This window comes from Salmo salar, chromosome 18, assembly GCF_965601325.2.
Source record: "Salmo salar chromosome 18, fSalSal1, whole genome shotgun sequence".
In the NCBI taxonomy this organism is placed as follows: domain Eukaryota; kingdom Metazoa; phylum Chordata; class Actinopteri; order Salmoniformes; family Salmonidae; genus Salmo; species Salmo salar.
Genome location: NC_138308.1, coordinates 72,751,716 through 72,774,233, shown reverse-complemented (window position 1 = coordinate 72,774,233; position 22,518 = coordinate 72,751,716). Strand labels below are relative to the sequence as shown.

General features: G+C 42.7%; 1 protein-coding gene across 1 annotated transcript; it reads left to right on the top strand.

Annotated features, from left to right (window-relative positions):
• The first annotated feature begins 6,048 nt into the window (after positions 1–6,048).
• LOC106577737 (NXPE family member 3) lies at positions 6,049–22,419 on the top strand. The gene is made up of 6 exons (XM_014156059.3): positions 6,049–6,333; positions 17,189–17,300; positions 17,414–18,177; positions 18,330–18,400; positions 18,491–18,712; positions 21,529–22,419. Exons 2-6 carry the CDS (start codon positions 17,208–17,210, stop codon positions 22,077–22,079), a joined length of 1,701 nt encoding a protein of 566 aa, XP_014011534.1. The 5' UTR covers positions 6,049–6,333; positions 17,189–17,207; the 3' UTR covers positions 22,080–22,419.
• Positions 22,420–22,518: the final 99 nt, after the last annotated feature.

The window sequence follows — 22,518 nt, the reverse complement described above, 5'->3', positions numbered from 1 at the left end:
TGGATTATCTTAGCAATGGAGAAATGCTCACAAACAGGGAGAAATACGATTTTTGTGCATATGGAACATTTCTGGGATCTTTTATTTTAGCTCATGAAACATGGGACCAACACTTTACATGTTGCGCTTATATTTTTGTTCGGTGTAGTTAGTTTCATGGCTGTGCTAGGAGAAAACATTGTAGTTACTCCACAATACTTAATTGACAGAGTGAAAAGAAGGAAGCCTGTACACAACATGCATCCTGTTTGCAATAAGGCACTAAAGTAAAACAGCAATAAATGTGGCAAAGAAATTACCTTCATGCCCTGAATACAAAGCTTAATGTTTGGGGCAAATCCAACACACATCACTGAGTACCACTCTTCATTAATTTAAAGCATGGTGGTGGTTGCATCATGTTATGTTTATGCTTGTCATTGGTAAGGACTAGGACGTTTTTTTTATGATAAAAAGACATGGAATAGAGCTAAGCACAGGCAAAATCCTAGAGAAAAACCTGGTTCAATCTGCTTTCCACCAGACACTGGGAGACAAATTCACCTTTCAGCAGGACTATAACCTAAAACACAAGGCCAAATATACACTGCAGTTGCTTACCAAGACAACACTGAATGTTGGCCAAGTGACAGTTTTGACTTAAATCTACTTGAAAAACCGGGGACCTCCTGAGTGGTGCAGTGGTCTAAGGTACTGCATCGCAGTGCTAGAGGCGTCACTAAAGACCCGGGTTTGATCCCGGGCTGTATCACAACCGGCCGTGATCAGGAGTCCCATAGGGCGGTGCACAATTAGCCCAGCGTCATCTGGGTTAGGGGTGGGTTTGGCCTGGGGGGCTTTACTTGGCTCATCACGCTCTAACAACTCCTTGTAGCGGGCCAGGCGCCTGCAGGCTGACCTCGGTCATCAGGTGAACAATGTTTCCTCCGACACATTAGTGCAGCTGGCTTCCAGGTTAAGTGGGCGGGTGTTAAGAAGCGCAGTTTGGTGGATTTTGGAGCACGCATGACTTGACCTTCGCCTCCCGAGCCCATTGGGGAGTTGCAGCAATGAGACAAGATTGAAAGTTGGAGAGAAAAAAAGGGGGTAAAATACAAAATAATAATAATCTATGGGAAGCCTTGAAAATGGCTGATGATAAACAACCAACTTGACAGATTTTGAATAATACATAAATTCAAATACTGTACAATCCAGGTGTCAGAAATAGTCACAGCTGTAATCGCTGCCAAAGGTGATTCTTACATGTATTGACTCAGGGGGTTGAATTTCTTATCTAAGAAAAATATGTTTTATTTTTCATAATAAAAAAAGAAAGAATTGTCTTCCACTTTGATATTACAAAGTATTGTGTGTAGATCATTGACAAAAAATTACAATGAAATCAATTTTAATCCCACTTTGTAACAAAACAAAATGTGGAAAAAGTAAAGGTTGTGAATACTTTCTGGATCGCCTGAATTGATTGAATTGATCCCAACTCTGATCTCCGAGGTTTATTTTCATTGCAATCAATATTATTTTCGCATGGAGGTTTGTGTAATCTCACGTTATATTTTTTCAAGAAAATCGCAGTTAAATTCTTGTTGTTGTTTGCAATTGCCTTATCAAGGTTCAGGCTAACTCAAACTGTTTATTATTGGTGCAGCATTGTGTGAAAATGTGGGACATACAGATCAACCTCACAAACTTGATAAACCACAGGCCAAGTTCCCCATGTGCTGATTTTTCTCATGTATTGTAGACTGCTGCACAATCTGGGATTTTTCCAGCTGGCTGTATGAATTAATTATAAAGATGGGGAGAGGTCTGTCTGTAATGAAGATCAGACAAAGGAATGTTTTCTAGAAATCAAATAGGGAGCGCCAGCTAAAGTTGCTGACCCTCCATCTGATGCAGCACTCCATCACTCTCCTTCTCAGTCAAATAGCCCTTACATAGCCTGGAGGTGTGTTTTGGTTCATTGTCCTGTTGAAAAACAAATGATAGTCCCACTAAGCGCAAACCAAACAAAACCCACACCAAACTTAGATACAGGAAGCAAACCAAAACAAAAAAAGTGATGGTCAGAAAGTTTTTTTTACAAATCAAAATAGGGAGTGCCAACTGATCTCCAATAGGGCAAAACATGCAGTCAAAACAAAATGTGTGCCAGGGCTACACACTGGCTAAACAAAGCAAAACAAAGCCCACCCTTGAAAGACAATCAGCAACCAAGTCCCTACCAAGGACATGTCTGATTTCAAGGGGAAACTCCTGCAATATGAGACTCCAGAAAAGGAGTCAGCAATTATTGGAGCTCGTCTTTTGCAGGAAAACGAGAGGGTTATGATCGATATAGACCACCAGAGGGGTAGAGACCGATGCATGAACCTCAGTGCTGAAGAGCCAGTACCAAAGCGAGCGTCATCCTTCTCGATAGTCAAGTACAGTTGTTTTATATGGCCAATTCCTTTGAAAAGTACCCCACAGGTTGCTCAACATTTCCTGCAGAGACCAAAAGGGTCTTTGTCGTCTAAAAAGCTTCCTTTCAACATCCTGTTTCAGACAAGGACAAAATCAGTTATGTGTAACCGATGTGAAATGGCTAGTTAGTTAGCGGTGGTGCGCGCTAATAGCATTTCAATCAGTGACGTCATTCGCTCTGAGACCTGAAGTAGGGTTTCCCCTTGCGTTGCAAGAGCCGTGGCCTTTGTGGCGCGATGGGTAATGATGCTTCGGTGGGTGTCAGTTGTTGATGTGTGCAAGGGTCCCTGGTTCGAGCCTGGGTTGGGGTGAAGAGAGGGATGAAACCTACACTGTTACATTGATGCTGTTGACCCGGATCATTGGTTGCTGTGGAAAAGGAGGAGGTCAAAGGGGGGGGGGTGAGTGTAACTGATGTGAAATGGCTAGTTAGTTAGCGGTGGTGCACGCTAATAGCATTTCAATCAGTGACGTCACTCGCTCTGAGACCTGAAGTAGGGTTTCCCCTTGCGTTGCAAGGGCCGCGGCTTTTGTGGCGCGATGGGTAACGATGCTTCGTGGGGTGTCAGTTGTTGATGTGTGCAAGGGTCCCTGGTTCGAGCCCGGGTTGGGGCGAAGAGAGGGACGGAACCTACACTGTTACATATGCAAAATACGGACATATGTCTTGTTGACCTACCATACTACTATCGTGAGCCAACCTCAGTATCTCTTGTCGAAGTGTAACTGGAATGACAATTTGAGATACTGGGCCAATCGTCTTGCCCAGAAGTGGCATGTGAACGCCAAGGGGGAACTAACAAACAGTTACTAACAACAACCAAAACAAAACAGGTGGGGTTCTGAAAAACACTCATGGGGGTGTCCACTGAAAGATGCCTAGCAATAACTGGGCCCTAAGACACCCACCATAAGCACCCACTAAATTTGCCCAAGAAGAGGCAAACTAAATAAAACCCATACAAAACTTAGACAGGAAGCAAACCAACAAGTGGAGCAAAACAAAAACAAGGAAGATCAGATAAAGGATCGTTTAAAAAAAAAAGTCAAATAGGGAGCACCAACTAAAGGTGTTAACCCTTCACATCTCTCAAGCCCACTGCCAGCACTTTCTGACTAACGAGATGACAAGCCAGCACAGGTGTAACACATACTGACTAAAGAGGTGACACCAATCGGTGCGCCCAACGTGCTAAGGGCCAACCTCGAAATAGAAATAGAAAAACCAAAGCCTGTAACATAAGCCTTGTCATGTTTTCCCCAGAATTGATCATTATAATGATTAGACTAGTTGTCATTATTAGTATCAGTGTAATTATCCCCTTGATCCACATTATCATAAGTAAGTTACTTCCAAATCAAATGCACAAAAACGATATGCATCGCCATAATGCAACAGCGACTCTCCTAAACTTCCTTCACCTCTCTATCTCTTGGTGGTTTGTACTTCAACGACGGCCCCGTCCAGCCCTTTATCCCTACAGTAGCTACCTATTAGTGATCGGATGTTTGGCTCTGGTCCTGATGTTACTGGTTATGATTGCCTTCCTGCAGAGGACCCAAACTGAGGCGCAGAACTGCTGCTTCGTGTTCTGATCGTGTTCTGATCTGCCGGATCATAACTGGTGTGTGAGATCCCTAATTCAGACACACGTGGACCTTTTTCAACTACTTTTTAAATGTATATTTTTGTTAAGATAATCACAGATTTGTATGTGATTGTAAATATCAACAAGGATGGAAGGAAGCATTTCTAAAGTGACGGAAAAGGGCCATGTCTTTCTCCTACTTGTGTCATAACATTCACAACATGTGTCTAATTATACATTTATTTTAATCCCAAACACTTTGACTACTATATTCCTGTGATAATTGGCTGTTGAGACTGTTCAGCTTTTGTTTTGTTTTTTTAATGGAAATTCACTCAATTCATTTCCCAAAACAAGCCACAACCAAACCATCACCAAACCATCACAACAAAACCATCACATTTCATTGAGCTACAACCAGACAATCACCAATGGGAGCTACAACCAGACAATCACCATCCCAAACGACTTAAACAAAACTCTATACCTGTTTGCTTTCACTACCTGTGTGCTCTGGATTGGGGTGATTGCACTGACATTGGTTGCCCTCAAGAAGAAACTAGGCATTGTACAGAACAACATAGAACAACACACATACTGGTTTTTCATTCAGTTGGACCAGTCAGCAAATGATGTCAAGCAAATATTATCCTTCGCATTGCTGCCAACCACAGTAGTCTCCATCTGCTTTTATGTCTACTCCTCTGCCTATCCAGGGATAGCAGGAAACTCTGCTCCCTCCCTGTACAGGGATAGTTCTGCCCTTGTAATCCTTGGGTGGGCCGCCTAAGCATTTTTTTCAGGCTAGGATGGAAAAACACTTTCACTGTAAACTTAAACAACTAAAACTAGATATAGGATAGTAGAAAATATAATGGACCTATATGTTTAAATAAATAATCTTTGAGGACTAACAATCACCAAAATAAAAGATAGACAGGGTGAATTGAAAATTCCCGAAAACAATGAATTTAGCAGTATTGATTTTTATATTTATATATGTTTGAGCAAAAGAACACACCATTAACCATGGCAAAATGTATATAATTGCAAGAAATTTGCTTTCAAACTTCAACATTTTCTCTCAGCTCCATGTAAAAATGTGTAGAATTGCAGGAAATTAGCTTTAAAATTCGAAAATATCTCTACACCGACGAGATGGGGGGCCTCTACGTTCTCAAAAATTCTGCCACGCTGACCGCCCCCATTGTCACACCCTCCACCTAAACCCATTTTTTTATCCAGAAAAACCCTGTTATAATTTGGCAAGCTGAGTTTGATTAGCTGAGCACCTTCCTAATGTTGGGACCACCTCAAGGAGCAGAGCCTAAACAACAATACTAAATTATCATTCACATGTTATGTTCAATGAAATGTGATGTCAACCGAATAGATGTTCTCATGACAGAACCTTATTTTGGGTTATGACAGGGTAAGACATTAAGATCACGGTGCATTATAAGTTATTCTTCAAGATTAAATGGGTTAGCTGTATATCATTAGATGAAATTAACATTGAATAGCAGAAAATCTTCCAGATTGTTCCAGAAAATGCCCATACAGTCAATACCTTAAAAATCCATCAAGTTAGTTTTTATTACACTCATATAGCAGTCAATACTAACTGAAATCCATGAGTGTAACAGGAATTTCCAGGTGAATCAAAAAGGAGAGCAGTCGTTGATAAAGTCAATCAAATCAGTCTGCTTTCCAAGTTTTTTTGCAAACAGGGAGAATATCATTCAGCACAGAAGCAGAGAAAAATGTCTAAATCGTCTTCTCTGTATCAGACCCTTATATTCTAATCACACAGTACCAAATGTACTGTAAACACTGGCCTGAGAGGCGTGTAGGAAGGTAAAACAAAAGACAGTGATGTTGTCATTACCCAGAAGAGCTAGGAACGCAAGGATTTCACTACACCCACAATAACATCTGCTAAATATGTTTGTGACCAATAAAATGTGATTTGATCTCAGATACAATACAACAGTAATGTGTGCTTTGCCCAGTCTGGCGAAAGCCTAAATCAACATATAAATAATAATTACATTCAAGTCTAGAGACCTGCTCTCACACTTTCACCTAGTAACCTCATTGGACATGATTGCGCCTTTCCACCTTCGAATCAACATCGTCCGGTTCGGTTGTTCTACTATTACAGTTCGCATTAAATAGTAATTGAATTAAACAATAACAAGATTGCAGCAGACAACCCAGTCAGTCAGTAGCGCTCTTTTGGTCCGTCTTCGCTACAAGGATTCTGTGGCTAAATCAGGTAACAGAGGACTACACATGGTACATTATGCATGTATGAATACAAGTTGATTTCAAGAAATATAAATAGAAGGTTAAAGTACAATAAAGGAATTGCTCAGGCCTTTCCTGGTTGTATGGATTATTAAGTGTTTGCCTGGTTTCAGTTTATGTGACAAAACAAGTATAGTGAAGAGAATCATTGTACAATTTAAACGGCTGTGAAATATCTGTTCAATAACCAAAAATGATGTATTGAGTAACTGTATGTATAGCCTCTTTAAAGGGAAAATGTCACCCAAATTACAAAACAAACCATTATCTCCAAATGTTAACTTTTTATTATTTGTGTGTGCCCAAAATCCAATGTAAATCAGTATCCCATATATTAGCATGTTTCGCATCCAAATTATACCAACATTTCTAAAATGGATTGTGTTGCTCAATAATGTTAATTGTTAGATGATTTTAACATGAAACATGAAGGGTTGGGCTCAAATTTAACCTAGCTGCCTATCCTACCCAATGATAATGGGAGGTGCATTCGGAAAGTATTCAGACCCCTTGACTTTTTTCACATGTTTTTACATTACAGCCTTATTCTAAAATGGATTAAATACAAAAAAAATACTCATCAATCTACAAACAATACCCCATAATGATAAAGCAAAAACAGGTTTTAGAAATGTTTACTAATTTATAAAAAAATAAATAAGCAGAAATACCTTATTTACCTAAGTATTCAGACCCTTTGCTATGAGATTCGAAATTGAGCTCAGGTGCATCCTGTTTCCATTGACCGTCCTTGATGTTTCTACAACTTTATTGGAGTCCACCAATGGTAAATTCAATTTGTTGGAAATGATTTGGAAAAGCACACACCTGTCTATATGAGGTCCCAGAGTTGACAGCGCATGTCAGAGTAAAAACCAAGCCATCAGGTCGAAGGAATTGTCCGTAGAGCTCCGAGACAGTATTGTGTCAGAGGCACAGATCTGGAGAAGGGTACCAAAACATTTATGCAGCATTGAAGGTCCCCAAGAACACAGTGGCCTCCATCATTCTGAAATGGAAGAAGTTTGGAACCACCAAAACTCTTCCTAGAGCTGGCTGCCCGGCCAAACTGAGCAATCGGAGGAGAAGGGCCTTGGTTAGGGAAGTTACCTAGAACCCGATGGTCACTCTGACTGAGCTCCAGAGTTCTTCTGTGGAGATGGGAGAACCTTCCAGAAGGACAACCATCTCTGCAGCGCTCCACCAATCAGGCTATTATGGTAGAGTGGCCAGACAGAAGCCACTCCTCAGTAAAAGGCACATGACAGCCCACTTGGAGTTTGACAAAAAGCACAAAAAGACTCTCAGACAATGAGAAACAAGATTATCTGGTCTGATGAAACCAAGATTTAACTCTTTGGCCTGAATGCCAAGCGTCACGTCTGGAGGAAACCTGGTGCCATCCCTACGTTGAAGCATGGTGGTGGCAGAATCATGCTGTGGGGCTGTTTTTCAGGGGCAGGGACTGGGAGACCAGTCAGGATCAAGGAAAGTACATAGATTATTGATGAAAACCTGCTCCAGAGTACTCAGGACCTCAGACTGGGGTGAAGGTTCACCTTCCAACAGGACAACGACCCTAAGCACACAGCCAAATGAAAATAGCTGGCAGCGACGCTTCCCATCCAACCTGACAGACCTTGAGATTATCTAAAGAGAAGAATGGGAGAAACTCCCCACATACAGGTGTGTCAAGCTTGTAGCGTCATACCCAAGAAGACACGAGGCTGTAATCACCGCCAAAGGTGCTTCAACAAAGTACCGAGTAAAGGGTTTGAATACTAATATAAATGTACGTTTTTAATATATATATATATATATATACACATACACACACACATTTGCAAAATATTCTAAAAACCTGTTTTTGCTTTGTCATTATTGTCACAGTGGGCGCAACTGGTCGAAGGGAGTCAGGTGCAGGAGAGCAGAGATGAGTAAACATGCACGCTTTATTAAGGCAGAGGAAAAACAGCCGGACGCAACTGCGTCTCAACACTCCGGCCCAAGGGAAAAAAGCGATAGCGCACAAATACACAAAATGGTACAAAATACAGAACCACGGGTACAACAATACCCGGCGCACAACCAGCCTGTAGCGTCACACACGTAACCAATGAACAATACCACACACAGACATGGGGGGAACAGAGGATAATATACACATAGAGTAATGAAGGAATGTAAACCAGGTGTGCGGGAAAACAAGAAAAAAACAAATGGAAAATGAAAAGGTGGAGCGGCGATGGCTAGAAGACCGGTGACGTCGACCTCTGAACGCCGCCCGAACAAGGAGAGGGACCGACTTCGGCGGGAGTCATGACAATTATGGGGTATTGTATGTAGGTTGATGGGGGGGGGACAATTTAATCAATTTCAGAATAAGTCTGTAATGTAACAAAATGTAGAAAAAGTAAAGGGGTCTGAATACTTTCCGAATGCACTGTTGGTCAAGCTTTGTTTGTTTTTTCAAATTGCACATTGAAAGACAGAGGGTAACAAAATCCCGACACACACGACAGTAAGTGTCACTTACAAGTCTAACTTAACTTGGTTTGTTAATGATTGTTTGTTAATATGTCTGTGAACGAGTGTGCTTACCCTGGAAATAGAATGCATGGGAGTGAATGAGAGAAAAACAGACGCGAGTGGCCACGAGCATATACAGTTGAAGTCAGAAGTTTACAAACAGTTAGGTTGGAGTCATTAAAACTCATTTTTCAACCACTCCACAAATTTCTTGTTAACAAACTATAGTTTTGGCAAGTCGGTTAGGACATCTACTTTGTGCATGACATAAGTGTAACGGCCGTCGTTAAAATGAGACCAAGGTGCAGCGGAGGATGTGTTCATCATAAAGGATTTAATGAATCGCATGAACACTACAAAATAAACAAAACGACCAGCAACAGTTCTGTCCGGTTACACACTAAACAGAAAACAATCACCCACAAACCCCAAAGGAAAAACAGGCTGCCTATGTATGACTCTCAATCAGCAACAACGATCTACAGCTGTTCCTGATTGAGAGCCACACACGGCCAAACCAAAGAAACAAACCAACATAGAAAAATAAACATAGAACGCCCACCCATGTAACACCCTGGCCTAACCAAAATAGAGAACTAAAAACCCCTCTCTATGGCCAGGGCGTTACAATAAGTCATTTTTCCAAAAATTGTTAACAGACAGATTATTTCACTTATAATTCACTGTATCACATTTCCATTGGGTCAGAAGTCTACATACACTAAGTTGACTGTGCCTTTTAACAGCTTGGAAAATTCCATAAAATGATGTAATGGCTTTAGAAGCTTCTGATAGGCTAATTGACATCATTTGAGTCAATTGGAGGTGTACCTGTGGATGTATTTCAAGGCCTACCTTCAAAATCAGTGACGCTTTGCTTGACATCATTGGAAAATCAAAGGAAATCAGCCAAGAAGTCAGAGAAACTTTTGTAGACCTCCACAAGTCTGGTTCATCCTTGGGAGCAATTTCCAAATGCCTGAAGGTACCACATTCATCTGTGCAAACAATAGTATGCAAGTATAAACACCATGGGACCACGTAGCCGTCATACCGCTCAGGAAGAAGACGCGTTCTGTCTCCTAGAGATGAACATACTTTGGTGCGAAAAGTGCAAATCAATCCCAGAACAACAGCAAAGAACCTTGTGAAGATGCTGGAGGAAACCGGTACAAAAGTATCCATATCCACAGTAAAACGAGTCCTATATCGACATAACCTGAAAGGCCGCTCAGCAAGGAAGAAGCCACTGCTCCAAAACCACCATAAAACCGCCAGACTACGGTTTGCAACTGCATATGGGGACAAATATCGTACTTTTTGGAGAAATGTCCTCTGGTCTGATGAAACAAAAATAGAACTGTTTGGCCATAATGACCATCGTTATGTTTGGAGGAAAAATGAGGAGGCTTGCAAGCCGAAGAACACCATCCGAACCGTGAAGCACAGGGGTGGCAGCATCATGTTGTGGGGGTGCTTTGCTGCAGGAGGGACTGATGCACTTCACAAAATAGATGGCATCATGAGGGAAGAAAATGATGTGGATATATTGAAGCAACATCTCAAGACATCAGTCAGGAAGTTAAAGCTTGGTCGCAAATGGGTCTTCCAAATGGACAATGACCCCAAGCATACTTCCAAAGTTGTGGCAAAATGGCTTAAGGACAACAAAGTCAAGGAATTGGAGTGGCCATCACAAAGCCCTGACCGCAATCCTATAGAAAATGTGTGGGCAGAACTGAAAAAGCATGTGCAAGCAAGGAGGCCTACAAACCTGACTCAGTTACACCAGCTCTGTCAGGAGGAATGGGCGAAAATTCCCCCAACTTATTGTGGGAAGCTTGTGGAAGGCTACCCGGAACGTTTGACCCAAGTAAAACAATTTAAAGGCAATGCTACCAAATACTAATTGAGTGTATGTAACTTCTGACCCACTGGGAATGTGATGAAAGAAATAAAAGCTGAAATAAATCATTCTCTCTACTATTATTCTGACATTTCACATTCTTAAAATAAAGTGATGATCCTAACTGACCTAAGGCAAGGAATTTTTACTCGGATTAAATGTCAGGAATTGTGAAAAACTGAGTTTAAATGTATTTGGCTAAGGTGTATGTACATTTCCGACTTCAACTGTACTGTTGCTTGTCAAATTAGGAAGTGTATTTGCTTGACCTCTATGCGGAGCAATGCTGGTAAAATTAGCTTTTAAATTGTGCACTGTTACCTCTGGAATTCTGAAATGTAATGCTAGAAAGTGTCTATTTAGGGTTGATAAGTTTAACTGCAAGCCAGCGTTATGTATAGGCTATAGTGGTCATGAGAGAACATTGTAGCAATGCATAAATTTACTACATTCTACATTTATTAGCTGGGTTGTGTTTCAGAATTACATCACGTTGTCAATGTAATTTTTCTTGACAGTATTACCGTTGTTGCTTACAGACGATTTTATCAAAAGGTTCAAACAAAGTGCATGGGTATTGAGTGAATCAGATCTTGTCTAGAGATTGAGTGGGTCATTTGTAGAAAGGGAATTAGAGGAATTTTTATGATCTTCCCTACTTTGCTAAGTTAAGTTGTATGGCTAGCAATTGTATTGGGCGGCTCGGCTATGGTTTATTTGACAAATGTGCTACCTATTTGAAAACAATGCCGCCTACTGTACCTGTGTTGATCTCGATCATAGGCATATAGCCTAGGCCGGCTATTCCCAAACTGAGGTACGCGCAATGCCGTCGGGGGTACGCCAAATAAAAATCTGATTCAAATTTTCAAACAGTCCATTTAGATTTTCCAACAAGGCTATACATTTGGGTGATGTTTTTTTTCTCACCTGAGAAAGACCTCGATTCACTGCAAAAAAATAAAATTAAACCATCTAGTGTTCAGCGAAATAACAACACAATGTCAAATACAGGTAGCCTAGTCAAATAATTAACATCCAATCACATTATCCGTTACTCTCTCGCAGGAAACCTTCACTCTTGTGCAGACATTTAGAAACTAAACATGCCAATTTGAAAAATAAGCAACAGGAGGTTTTTTTGGCGAGAATTCCGATGACTTTCGAGTAGTAAGACATGTACACAACGCAACAGATACTATTAATAAGAAGGGACTCGAGCCGTCTTATATGGTGAGCTACCGAGTGGCTAGGACAGGCAAGCCCCATACTATTGTGGAGGACTTTATTCTTCCTGCTGCCCCAGATATGGCTGGGACAATGCTGGGGGAAAAGGCAAATAAAACTATACAGACAATTTCTTCATCAAACAGCACTGCTTCACGATGCATCAGTGACATGGCAGGAGATGTTTTGAAACAATTACTGCTTCGCATACAAACCAGTGAATTCTATGCGTTACAGCTGGATGAGTTAACAGACGTGGCGGGCCTGGCACAGCTCCTGGTATATGTCCGTTACATTTATGGGAGGTCAATTAATTCTGCAAACCACTGGAAACCAGGACAATAGGAGAGGATATTTTTAAAGTACAGCACAGCTTTGTGACATCAAATGGACTTTTACAACATTCAGATGTGTGCTGGTTATCAAGGGGCAAAGTATTGACAGGTTTTTTTTTAATTGAGAGACTAGCTTAAAGTTTTCTTTACTGACCATAACTTTCACTTGTCTGACCGCTCGCATGATGCCAAGTTTCTCACACAACTGGCCTATCTGGGTGATGTTTTTTCTCACCTGAATGATCTGAATCTAGGATTAAAGGGACTCTCGGCAACTATATACAATGTGCGGGACAAAATTGAGGCTATGATTACGAAGTTGTAGCTCTTCTCTGTCTGCATTAACAAGGACAACACACAGGTCTTTCCATCATTGTAGTATTTTTTGTGTGCAAAGGAAGCTTACGGACAATGTCAAATGTGATATAACGAAGCACCTGAGTGAGTTGGGTGCGCAATTACGCAGGTAATTTCCCGAAACGGACGACACAAACAACTGGATTCATTATCCCTTTCATGCCCTGCCTCCAGTCCACTTATCGATATCTGAACAAGAGGGCCTCATCAAAATTGCAACAAGTGGTTCTGTGAAAATTTAATTTTATCAGAAGCTACTGCCAGATTTCTGGATATGGGTGCGCTCAGAACATCCTGCCTTGGCAAATCGCATTGTTAAGACACTGATGCCCTTTGCAGCCAAGTACCTATGTGAGAGTGGATTCTCGGCCCTCACTAGCATGAAAACTAAATACAGGCACAGACTGTGTGTGGGAAATGATTTAAGACTGAGACTCTCCAATACACCCCAACATTGCAGAGTTATGTGCATCCTTTCAAGCACACCCTTCTCATTAACCTGTGGTGAGTTAGTCACGATTTTTGATGAACAAATAAGGTTTTATATGTAAGAGTAAAAATATTTATTATTATTATTATTATTATTATTATTATTATTTGTGCCCTGGTCCTTTAACAGCTCTTTTTCACTTCCCACAAGCCGGATTGTGACAAACTCACACGCATTCTTATGCTTAATAAATGTATCGTATAGCGTGTGTGTGTGTGTGAGGCAGGCTTACAATGATAGCAAAATACATTTGAGAGTGCGCTGACCCTGGTGCTAGAGGGGTACGCAGTTGTAGATTGAATGTTTGAAGGGCTATAAAGTTTGGGAACCACTGGCCTAGGCTAAAAACTCAAGGAATGAGGTAACTCCTATTTCAAGAGAGAATAAATCAAATCAAATATTATTTGTCACATGCACCGAATACAACAGGTGTAGACCTTACCATGAAATGCTTACTTACAAGTCCTTAACCAAGAATGCAATTAAGAAAAATAAGAGTTAAGAAAATATTTACTAAATAAACTAAAGTAAGAAAGTAACGCAATAACAAAGCTATATACAAGGGGTACTGGTACAGAGTCAATGTGAGGGGGTACAGGTTAGTCAAGGAAATTGAGGTTATATGTACATGTAGGTAGGGGTAAAGTGATAGATAATAAACAGTGAGTAGCAGCAGTGTAAAGAAAAACTGGGGGTCAATGCAAATAAGCCTGGTATTTTGGTATTTGGTATTTTATTAGGATCCCCATTAGCTGTTGCAAAAGCAGCAGCTACTCTTCCTGGGGTCCACACAAAACATGAAACATGACATAATACAGAACATCAATAGACAAGAACAGCTCAAGGACAGAACTACATACATTTTTAAAAAGGCACACGTAGCCTACATATCAATGCATACACACAAACTATCTGGGTTAAATAGGGAAGAGGCGTTGGGCCGTGAGGTGTTGCTTTATACGTTTTTTGAAACCAGGTTTGCTGTTTATTTGAGCAACATGAGATGGAAGAAAGTTCCATGCAATAAGGGCTCTATACAAAACTGTACGCTTTCTTGAATTTGTTCTGGACTGGGGACTGTGAAAAGACCCCTGGTGGCATGACTGGTGGGATAAGTGTGTGTGTCAGAGGTGTGTGTAAGTTGACTATGCATACAATTTGGGATTTTCAACACATTAATGTTTCTTATAAAAATAAGAAGTGATGCAGTCAGTCTCTCCTCAACTCTTAGCCAAGATAGCCTGGCATGCATCATATTTATATCAGCCCTCTGATTACAATGAAGAGCAAAATGTGTCGCTGTCACGACTTCCGCCGAAGTCGGGTCCTCTCCTTGTTCGGGCAGCGCTCGGCGGTCGGCGTCGCCGGTCTTCTAGCCGTCATCGATCCATTTTTCATTTTCCATGTGTTTTGTCTTGTTTTTCCTCACACCTGGTTTCAATTCCCTCAATTACTTGTTGTGTATTTAACCCTCTGTTCCCCCCATGTCTTTGTGTGGGATTGTTTATTGTAGTGCTTGTGCACGTTCCCTGTGAGCGCACAACGGGTTATTTTTGTGCCCATTTATCTTGGTGTTCTGGATGCCGTTGGTTTTGCTTAATAAATCTCCGGTTATTACCCAGTTCTGCTCTTCTGCGCCTGACTTCTCTGCCGCCAATTACGCACCCCGCTACAGTCACTCTGTTCTGGGACAGCTGCAGCTTAACTAGGTCATTCGTTGCAGCACTGGACCACACGACTGGACAATAATCAAGATTAGACAAAACTAGAGCCTGCAGAACTTGCTTTTTGCAGTGTGGTGTCAAAAAAGCAGAGCATCTCTTTATTACGGCCAGACCACTCCCCATCTTTACAACCGTTGAATCTATATGTTTTGACGATGACAGTTTACAATCTAAGGTAACGCCAAGTAATTTAGTCTCCTCGACTTGTTCAACAGCCATAGCATTCATTACCAGATTCAGCTGAGTTCTAGAACTTAAGGAATGATTTGTACCACATTTGATTAACTGTACAGCAGGGGGTAGAAGCTGAGGGTTGAGGGTAGAAGCTGTTAAGGAGCCTTTTGGACCTAGACTTGGCGCTCTGGTACTGCTTGCCGTGTGGTAGCAGAGAGAACAGTTTATGACTAGGGTGGCTGGATTCTTTGACAATTTGTAGGGCTTTCCTCTGACACCGCCTGGTATAGAGGTCCTGGATGGCAGGAAGCTTGGCCCCAGTGATGTACTAGGCCATACGCACTACCCTCTGTAGCAGCTTGCGTTCGAATGCCGAGCTGTTGCCATACCAGGTGGTGATGCAACCAGTCAGGATGCTCTCGATGGTGCAGCTGTAGAAGTTTTGGAGGATCTGAGGACCCATGCCAAATCTTTTCAGTGTCCTGAGGGGCAATAGGCGTTGTCGTGCCCTCTTCACAACTGTCTTGGTGGGTCTAGACCATGATAGTTTTGTTGGTGATGTGGACACCAAGGAACTTGAAGCTCCTGACCTGCTCCACTAATGAATGTGAATGGGGGCGTGCTTGGTCCTCCTTTTCCTGTAGTCCACGATCATCTCCTTTGTCTTGATCACGTTGAGGGAGAGGTTGTTGTTCTGGCACCACACTGCCAGGTCTCTGATCTCCCCCTATTGGCTGTCTCATCGTTGTCGTTGTTCAGGGCTACCACCGTTGTGTCATCTGCAATCTTAATGATGGTGTTGGAGTCATGCTTGGCCACGTAGTCGTGAGTGAACAGGGAGTACACAAGGGAACTAAGCACGCAACCCTGAGGGGCCTCTGTTTTGAGGATCAGAGTGTCAGATGTGTTGTTGCCTAAGCCTTCCAACCTGGGGGCGACCCGTCAGGAGGTCCAGGATCCAGTTGCAGAGGGAGGTGTTTAGTCCCAGGGTCCTTAGCTTAGTGATGAGCTTTGTGGACACTATGGTGTTGAACGCTGAGCTGTAGTCAATGAACAGCATTCTCACGTAAGTGTTCCTTTTGTCCAGGTGTGAAAGGGCGGTGTGGAGTGCAATAGAGATTGCGTCATCTGTGGATATGTTGGGGCGGTATGTGAATTGGAGTGGGTCTAGGGTTTCTGGGATGATGGTGTTGATGTTAGCCATGACCAGCCTTTCAAAGCACTTCATGGCTGCAGACGTGTGCCATGGCTATGTCCATGTAATCTGGGTCATCTTCCAGGTCTATGTGCTTCTTTCACAATAGACTGTAAAGGTGCTTACCTGTGTTCTCGACTCTTGCCATGTGGCGTCACAAGTATTATTTTCCTGGGACACCTCCAGCCTCGCCCACCAGCAGCCAGAGGCTTGTGAAATCACAAGATAATATTGTAGGAGAAAAAAAAGGTTTAATCAGATAGTTTAACCGGTGTACGATCTGATTTGTTACAGCTATCCTGCACATTTAGTTGCTTGCAACTATGTTGTATTTAGATTGCTTCATGTAACACCCCAAGCAACTGATAAGCAATTATTCTGCAACTTGGTTGCATCCAGCTGCAAAAACTTATACTTTGTGAAACTAGTTGTAAGCAACAGTCAATCAAAACGAATGCTTTTGTCACCTGATCCATAGCTGTCAGTGCTGCAGGATCCGCAATCAAGTTGAATAGAAGAGACATTAGCCTAATGGGAGCTTTAAATAAATATTGTCATCATGGAAAGTCATGGTTTATGTACATGGCTTAGTAGTCAATAAATGTACGTTTTTTTGGTGAGGCTAGGTTGTTATAGTATTTTTACAAGAAGATCAACTTTTTTTCTGCTCGCTTGCGTTCGAAAGGGGTAAAGCAATAGTCACATGGGAAAATATGAAATGAAGATGAAATTCTTAATCTGGTGTGCCTCGCCCAGATCAACATGACTTTGTATGGGGTCTAGTCTAGGTCTGATAAACGCACACCGTGTTTTGGGATATCAAATACAGCTAAGGTAATTGGAGAAGCATGTTAACAGTTACTAGCTTCTATGTGTCCATATAAAGGGGACTGGAGACTGGGGCCATGTGGAAGTGCCTGTCCAAATATGTCTGCATCTTCCTCCTGCTGACCCTGTCAGGCGTCTTCTTCCTGTTCCGCAACATCAGCATTCTGGAGGTGAGGAGGAAAGTGATCTTCCCCCAGTACAAGTCCAAGCTTACTTCCATCACAATCTACCTGCGTTACTCTACGACCTTCTTCCCCTCAGTGATCTCTACTCTCATCCACAGTGGAAGTTGGACCTATGCATCTGGGAACTATGCAGCAACCACTCAGAGGGCCCTACTCCCCTGGACCACAATCAAAGCTGTAACCACCTGGGCCAGGGCCAGGAGCGCACACCTGAGGAGGCTCTGGAGGAGCATGACCTCCTGGAGTCCATTGCCTGCCCAGAGCTTCCGCCCAGGTCCATGTCTACACCCCTAGAACAGACCAGTGACCCTGCGCACAGCCTGTTTGCAGTGCTGCCAGCAGTGGGTGGGAGAGAGTGGCACGTGGGGGACCAGCTGGAGTCTCTGGTCATTATGAAAGATTTCCAGGGACGTCCCAAGAGCCATGGTGGGGACTTCTTGCTGGCTAGGCTGCACTCCCCAGAGCTGGGGGCGGGCGTTGCAGGACAGGTGTTGGACCACCAGAATGGGACCTACTCTGCCATTTTTCTGTTACTGTGGGAGGGGTCCGTACAAGTGGAGGTGACACTGGTTCATCCTAGTGAGGCAGTTGCTGTTCTACGAAACTTACGTGAAGAACGGCCCAACCGGGTGCTTTACAAGAGCCTTTTCCGTGGTGGATTACTGTCTGAGACCACAATGTGTAACCTTTGTCTGCCGACCAACCAGGAGCCGCTGTGCAATTACACAGACCCCCACACGGGTGAACCCTGGTACTGCTACAAGCCTAAGCAGCTGCTGAGCTGTGACACACGGATCAACCACTTCAAGGCAGGCTACCAGAAAGATCTGATAACCGACAAAGAAGCACTGCTCTTCCAGAGGTTAGTGTGGCGTAAAAAATAGTGTGTGTGGCAATGAGCATTTTTACCTTAGACCTATGCAGCCTTTTTTGCAATATACAATTACAGAATGTTGTTCAGGTGATTGTTATTGCTTGCTTTTAAACATTTCAAATTATTATTTTACTTTTTAGTGGCGTAAACCTCAAAACACGTATTCAGGCTAAGGGGTCTGACAGTGTCACTGTGCTGCCTAAGAAGAAAGGTAGGAAAAATTGTTGCAGTGTGAAGACAAATCTGAGAGTGTATGTAAAGTGCTGGTAGCTGGTGCATCATGTTTCCTCTCGTATTTCAGACAAACCAGAGGTGGAAAGCAGCCATGCAAAGCCAGCGCCTGTCAGGACCACTCCCTCTGGGTATTACTTCCAAGGGTCATGGCAGTCCCTGGGTGATGTCGTGATGCGCCAGTTTAATGATCGAACTGCCATTACTCAGTGTTTGAAGGGCAAGGTTGTGTACATGTACGGAGACTCCACCGTTAGACAGTACTATGAGTTCCTCACCAACTTCTTGCCAGGTGAGTGCTGTTTGCCAAACCTATTACATCTCAAACTCAGCTGTTTCAGGTGCGTTCAAATTCTCTCTCTGTAGATCCGTTTATAGAGGGCTGTTGTGGAGCAGGTCGAGAGCTTCGAGTTCCTTGGCGTCCATATCACTAACTACCTAACATGGTCCACACACACTCACACATTCGTGAAGAGGGCACGGCAGCACCTCTTCCCCCTCGGGAGGTTGAAAAGATTTGGCATGGGCCCTCGGATCCTCAAAAAGTTCTACAACTGCACCATCGAGAGCATCTTGACAGGCTGCAACACCACATGGTATGGCAAATGTGGACAGCCCAGAACATCACTGTGGCCGAGCTCCCTGCCATCCAGGACCTCTATATCAGACTCCAACCACTCAAGCCATAGACTGTTCACTCTGCTACCATCCGGCAAACGGTACCAGAGCATCGGCTCTCGGACCAACAGACTCTGAGACAGCTTCTACCCCCAAGTCATCAGACTGCTAAATTGCCAGACTGCTAAATAGTCAATTAATGGTGCCCTAGCTATCTGCACTGACTCTATTTTGCACTAACCCTACGCACACACACTAGACTATATGTGCAAACCATATACACACTCACTAGACTATATACACACATTACATTGACACTCCTAAACAAAACCCACACATATTCACATGCACTACATGCGCACATACACACATAACACACACGCAGACCGACATAACACAAACACACATACGTACACATTACACACACACACTCTCACACACACACACTTTCCATAATCGTCATTTGCTGCTGCTGATCTGTTCTTTATTTTACTCATATTATTATCTATCCTGATACCTAGTCACTATACCCTGCCTTCATGTACATATCTACCTCAAATGCCTTATTAGTATCTATCCTGATGACTAGTCACTTTACCCTGCCTTCATGTACATACAGTTGAAGTCGGAAGTTTACATACACTTAGGTTGGAGTCATTAAAACTTGTTTTTCAACCACTCCACAAATTTCTTGTTAACAAACTACAGTTTTGGTTAGGACATTTACTTTGTGCATGACACAAGTAATTTTTCTAACAATTGTTTACAGACAGATTATTTCACTTATAATTCACTGTATCACAATTCCAGTGGGTCAGAAGTTTACATACACTAAGTTGACTGTGCCTTTAAACAGCTCGGAAAATTCTAGAAAAATATGTCATGGCTTTAGAAGCTTCTGATAGGCTAATTGACATCATTTGAGTCAATTGGAGGTGTACCTGTGGATATATTTCAAGGCCTACCTTCAAACTCAGTGCCTCTTTGCTTGACATCATGGGAAAATCTAAAGAAATCAGCCAAGACCTCAGAAAAAAAATGGTAGACCTCCACAAGTATGGTTCATCCTTGGGAGCAATTTCCAAATGCCTGAAGGTACCACGTTCATCTGTACAAACAATAGTATGCAAGTATAAACACCATGGGACCACGCAGCCGTCATACTGCTCAGGAAGGAGACGCGCTCTGTCTCTTAGAGATGAACGTACTTTGGTGCGAAAAGTGCAAATCAATCCCAGAACAACAGCAAAGGACCTTGCGAAGATGCTGGAGGAAACAGGTTCAAATGTATCTATATCCACAGTATCTATATCCTATATCGACATAACCTGAAAGGCCGCTCAGCAAGGAAGAAGCCACTGCTCCAAAACCGCCATAAAAAAGCCAGACTACGGTTTGCAACTGCACATGGGGACAAAGATCGTACTTTTTGGAGAAATGTCCTCTGGTCTGATGAAACAAAAATAGAACTGTTTGGCCATAATGCCCCTCGTTATGTTTGGAGGAATAAGGGGGAGGCTTGCAAGCCGAAGAACACCATCCCAACCGTGAAGCACGGGGTGGCAGCATCATGTTGTGGGGGTGCTTTGCTGCAGGAGGGACTGATGCACTTCACAAAATAGATGGCATCATGAGGGAAGAAAATTATGTGGATATATTGAAGCAACATCTCAAGACATCAGACAGGAAGTTAAAGCTTGGTTGCAAATTGGTCTTCCAAATGAACAATGACCCCAAGTATACTTCCAAAGTTGTGGCAAAATGGCTTAAGGACAACAAAGTCAAGGAATTGTAGTGGCCATCACAAAGCCCTGACCTCAAAACTATAGAAAATGTGTGGGCAGAACTGAAAAAGCATGTGCGAGCAAGGAGGCCTACAAACCTGACTCAGTTACACCAGCTCTGTCAGGAGGAATGGGCCAAAATTCACCCAACTTATTGCGGGAAGCTTGTGGAAGGCTACCCGAAACGTTTGACCCCATGACTTCAAGCAAAGAGGCACTGAGTTTGTGTCCTTTTTATTTATACTGTGCAATAATTGTATTTTATACACATATCCAGATGTGGTGACTTTTTTAGGGATGGGAGAGATTCGCTGAATATTTACTTGTATGGCTGTGGACAGGTTGGGGTTATCGGTTATCGCAAATGAAATCGTTGGATAACAAAAGTAGGCTGTAATGATGAGAGTATAAAACTATTGTCTATAAAAGTGTGCTGTTTTCTGTCGATTTACACAGCTTGTGTCATAACGGGAGGTCCAAGGCATGTTCAATTAATTTGCATACAGGTCGGGACCAGGAAATCTGGTCAAAATACGGACGAAGTGGGCAGAGAAGAGACATATTTAATTAAGGGTAGACAACAAATCTCAATCAGATAGTGATCAAATCTTGATCGCGATGGCAACAACCATGTTTATGCAAGGTGTAATCATGGCTTCTGTCATATATATCTCGCAACATTAATCTCCCTCTCTCTCTGTCACAGAGTTGAAGGATTTCAACCTTCGAAGTCCTGTGAATGCAGGGCCATTCATGGCGGTGGACATCCCCCACAATATCCTGCTGAAGTACCGCAGCCATGGCCCCCCCATCACCTGGACCCCTCTCAGCATCAGTCAGCTGCGCTATGTAGCTAATGAGCTGGATGGCCTGGCCGGTGGCTCAGACACTGTTGTAGTCATCAGTGTTTGGGCCCATTTCTCTTCCTTCCCTGTGCAGGTTTACATTCGTCGACTCCGCCACATTCGAAGGGCGGTGGTGCGGCTTCTGAACCGGGCTCCGGGGACTGTGGTAGTGGTGCGCTCGGCAAACCTCCGGGCCCAAAGCCTAAAAGAGAGCCTCATCGTCAGTGACTGGTTTTCGGTTCAGTTGGACGGGGTGATCAAGGCCATGTTCAGGGGCCTGAATATCAAGTTAGTGGATGCCTGGGAGATGACCCTTGCCCACCACCTCCCACACAACATCCACCCGCACCCTCCGATCATTAAGAACATGATAAACACTATCCTCTCTCACGTCTGCCCAGTGAAGAACTAGCAGAGAAAGTTAAATTATTTCTGGCACAATTTACAAAATAACTAGCATGGGTGGAGCGTTGTCCGACTAGGTTACATGATTTATCACTTGAGCCTGCTAAATTTTAACATCTACAAGCAAAAAGTACGTCTCAACACCATTAAGAGTCTAAATGGCAATGGCATCCTACTAGCATATCTATCTAGTGATGGAAAGATCGCCACAAATCAACATGTAGCTTTTGTCCAGGCTGCGCTGTCCAAATTCCAAAGTTTGTACAATAAATTGCAATGAAACAATTTTTTTTTCTTACAGTTGTGGTTTTATTCTTTGTACTGTACCTCTGCTTTAAAAAAAGAAAGGAATTCACTTTTCAATCAAATAAAGCCATTTATGGAATTTTTTTCAAAGGTGTGTGAAACTGGTGATGATGTCAGTCTTTTTGTGCCCACATTGGTTT

Bases quoted from the DNA above. Each gene is read 5' to 3' on its own strand.
- LOC106577737 (XM_014156059.3), top strand. From the start codon at position 17,208: ATGTGGAAGTGCCTGTCCAAATATGTCTGCATCTTCCTCCTGCTGACC. The intron at 18,178-18,329 runs GTTAGTGTGGCG...TTTACTTTTTAG, and splicing joins GAAGCACTGCTCTTCCAGAG to TGGCGTAAACCTCAAAACAC. The intron at 18,401-18,490 runs GTAGGAAAAATT...CTCGTATTTCAG, and splicing joins TGTGCTGCCTAAGAAGAAAG to ACAAACCAGAGGTGGAAAGC.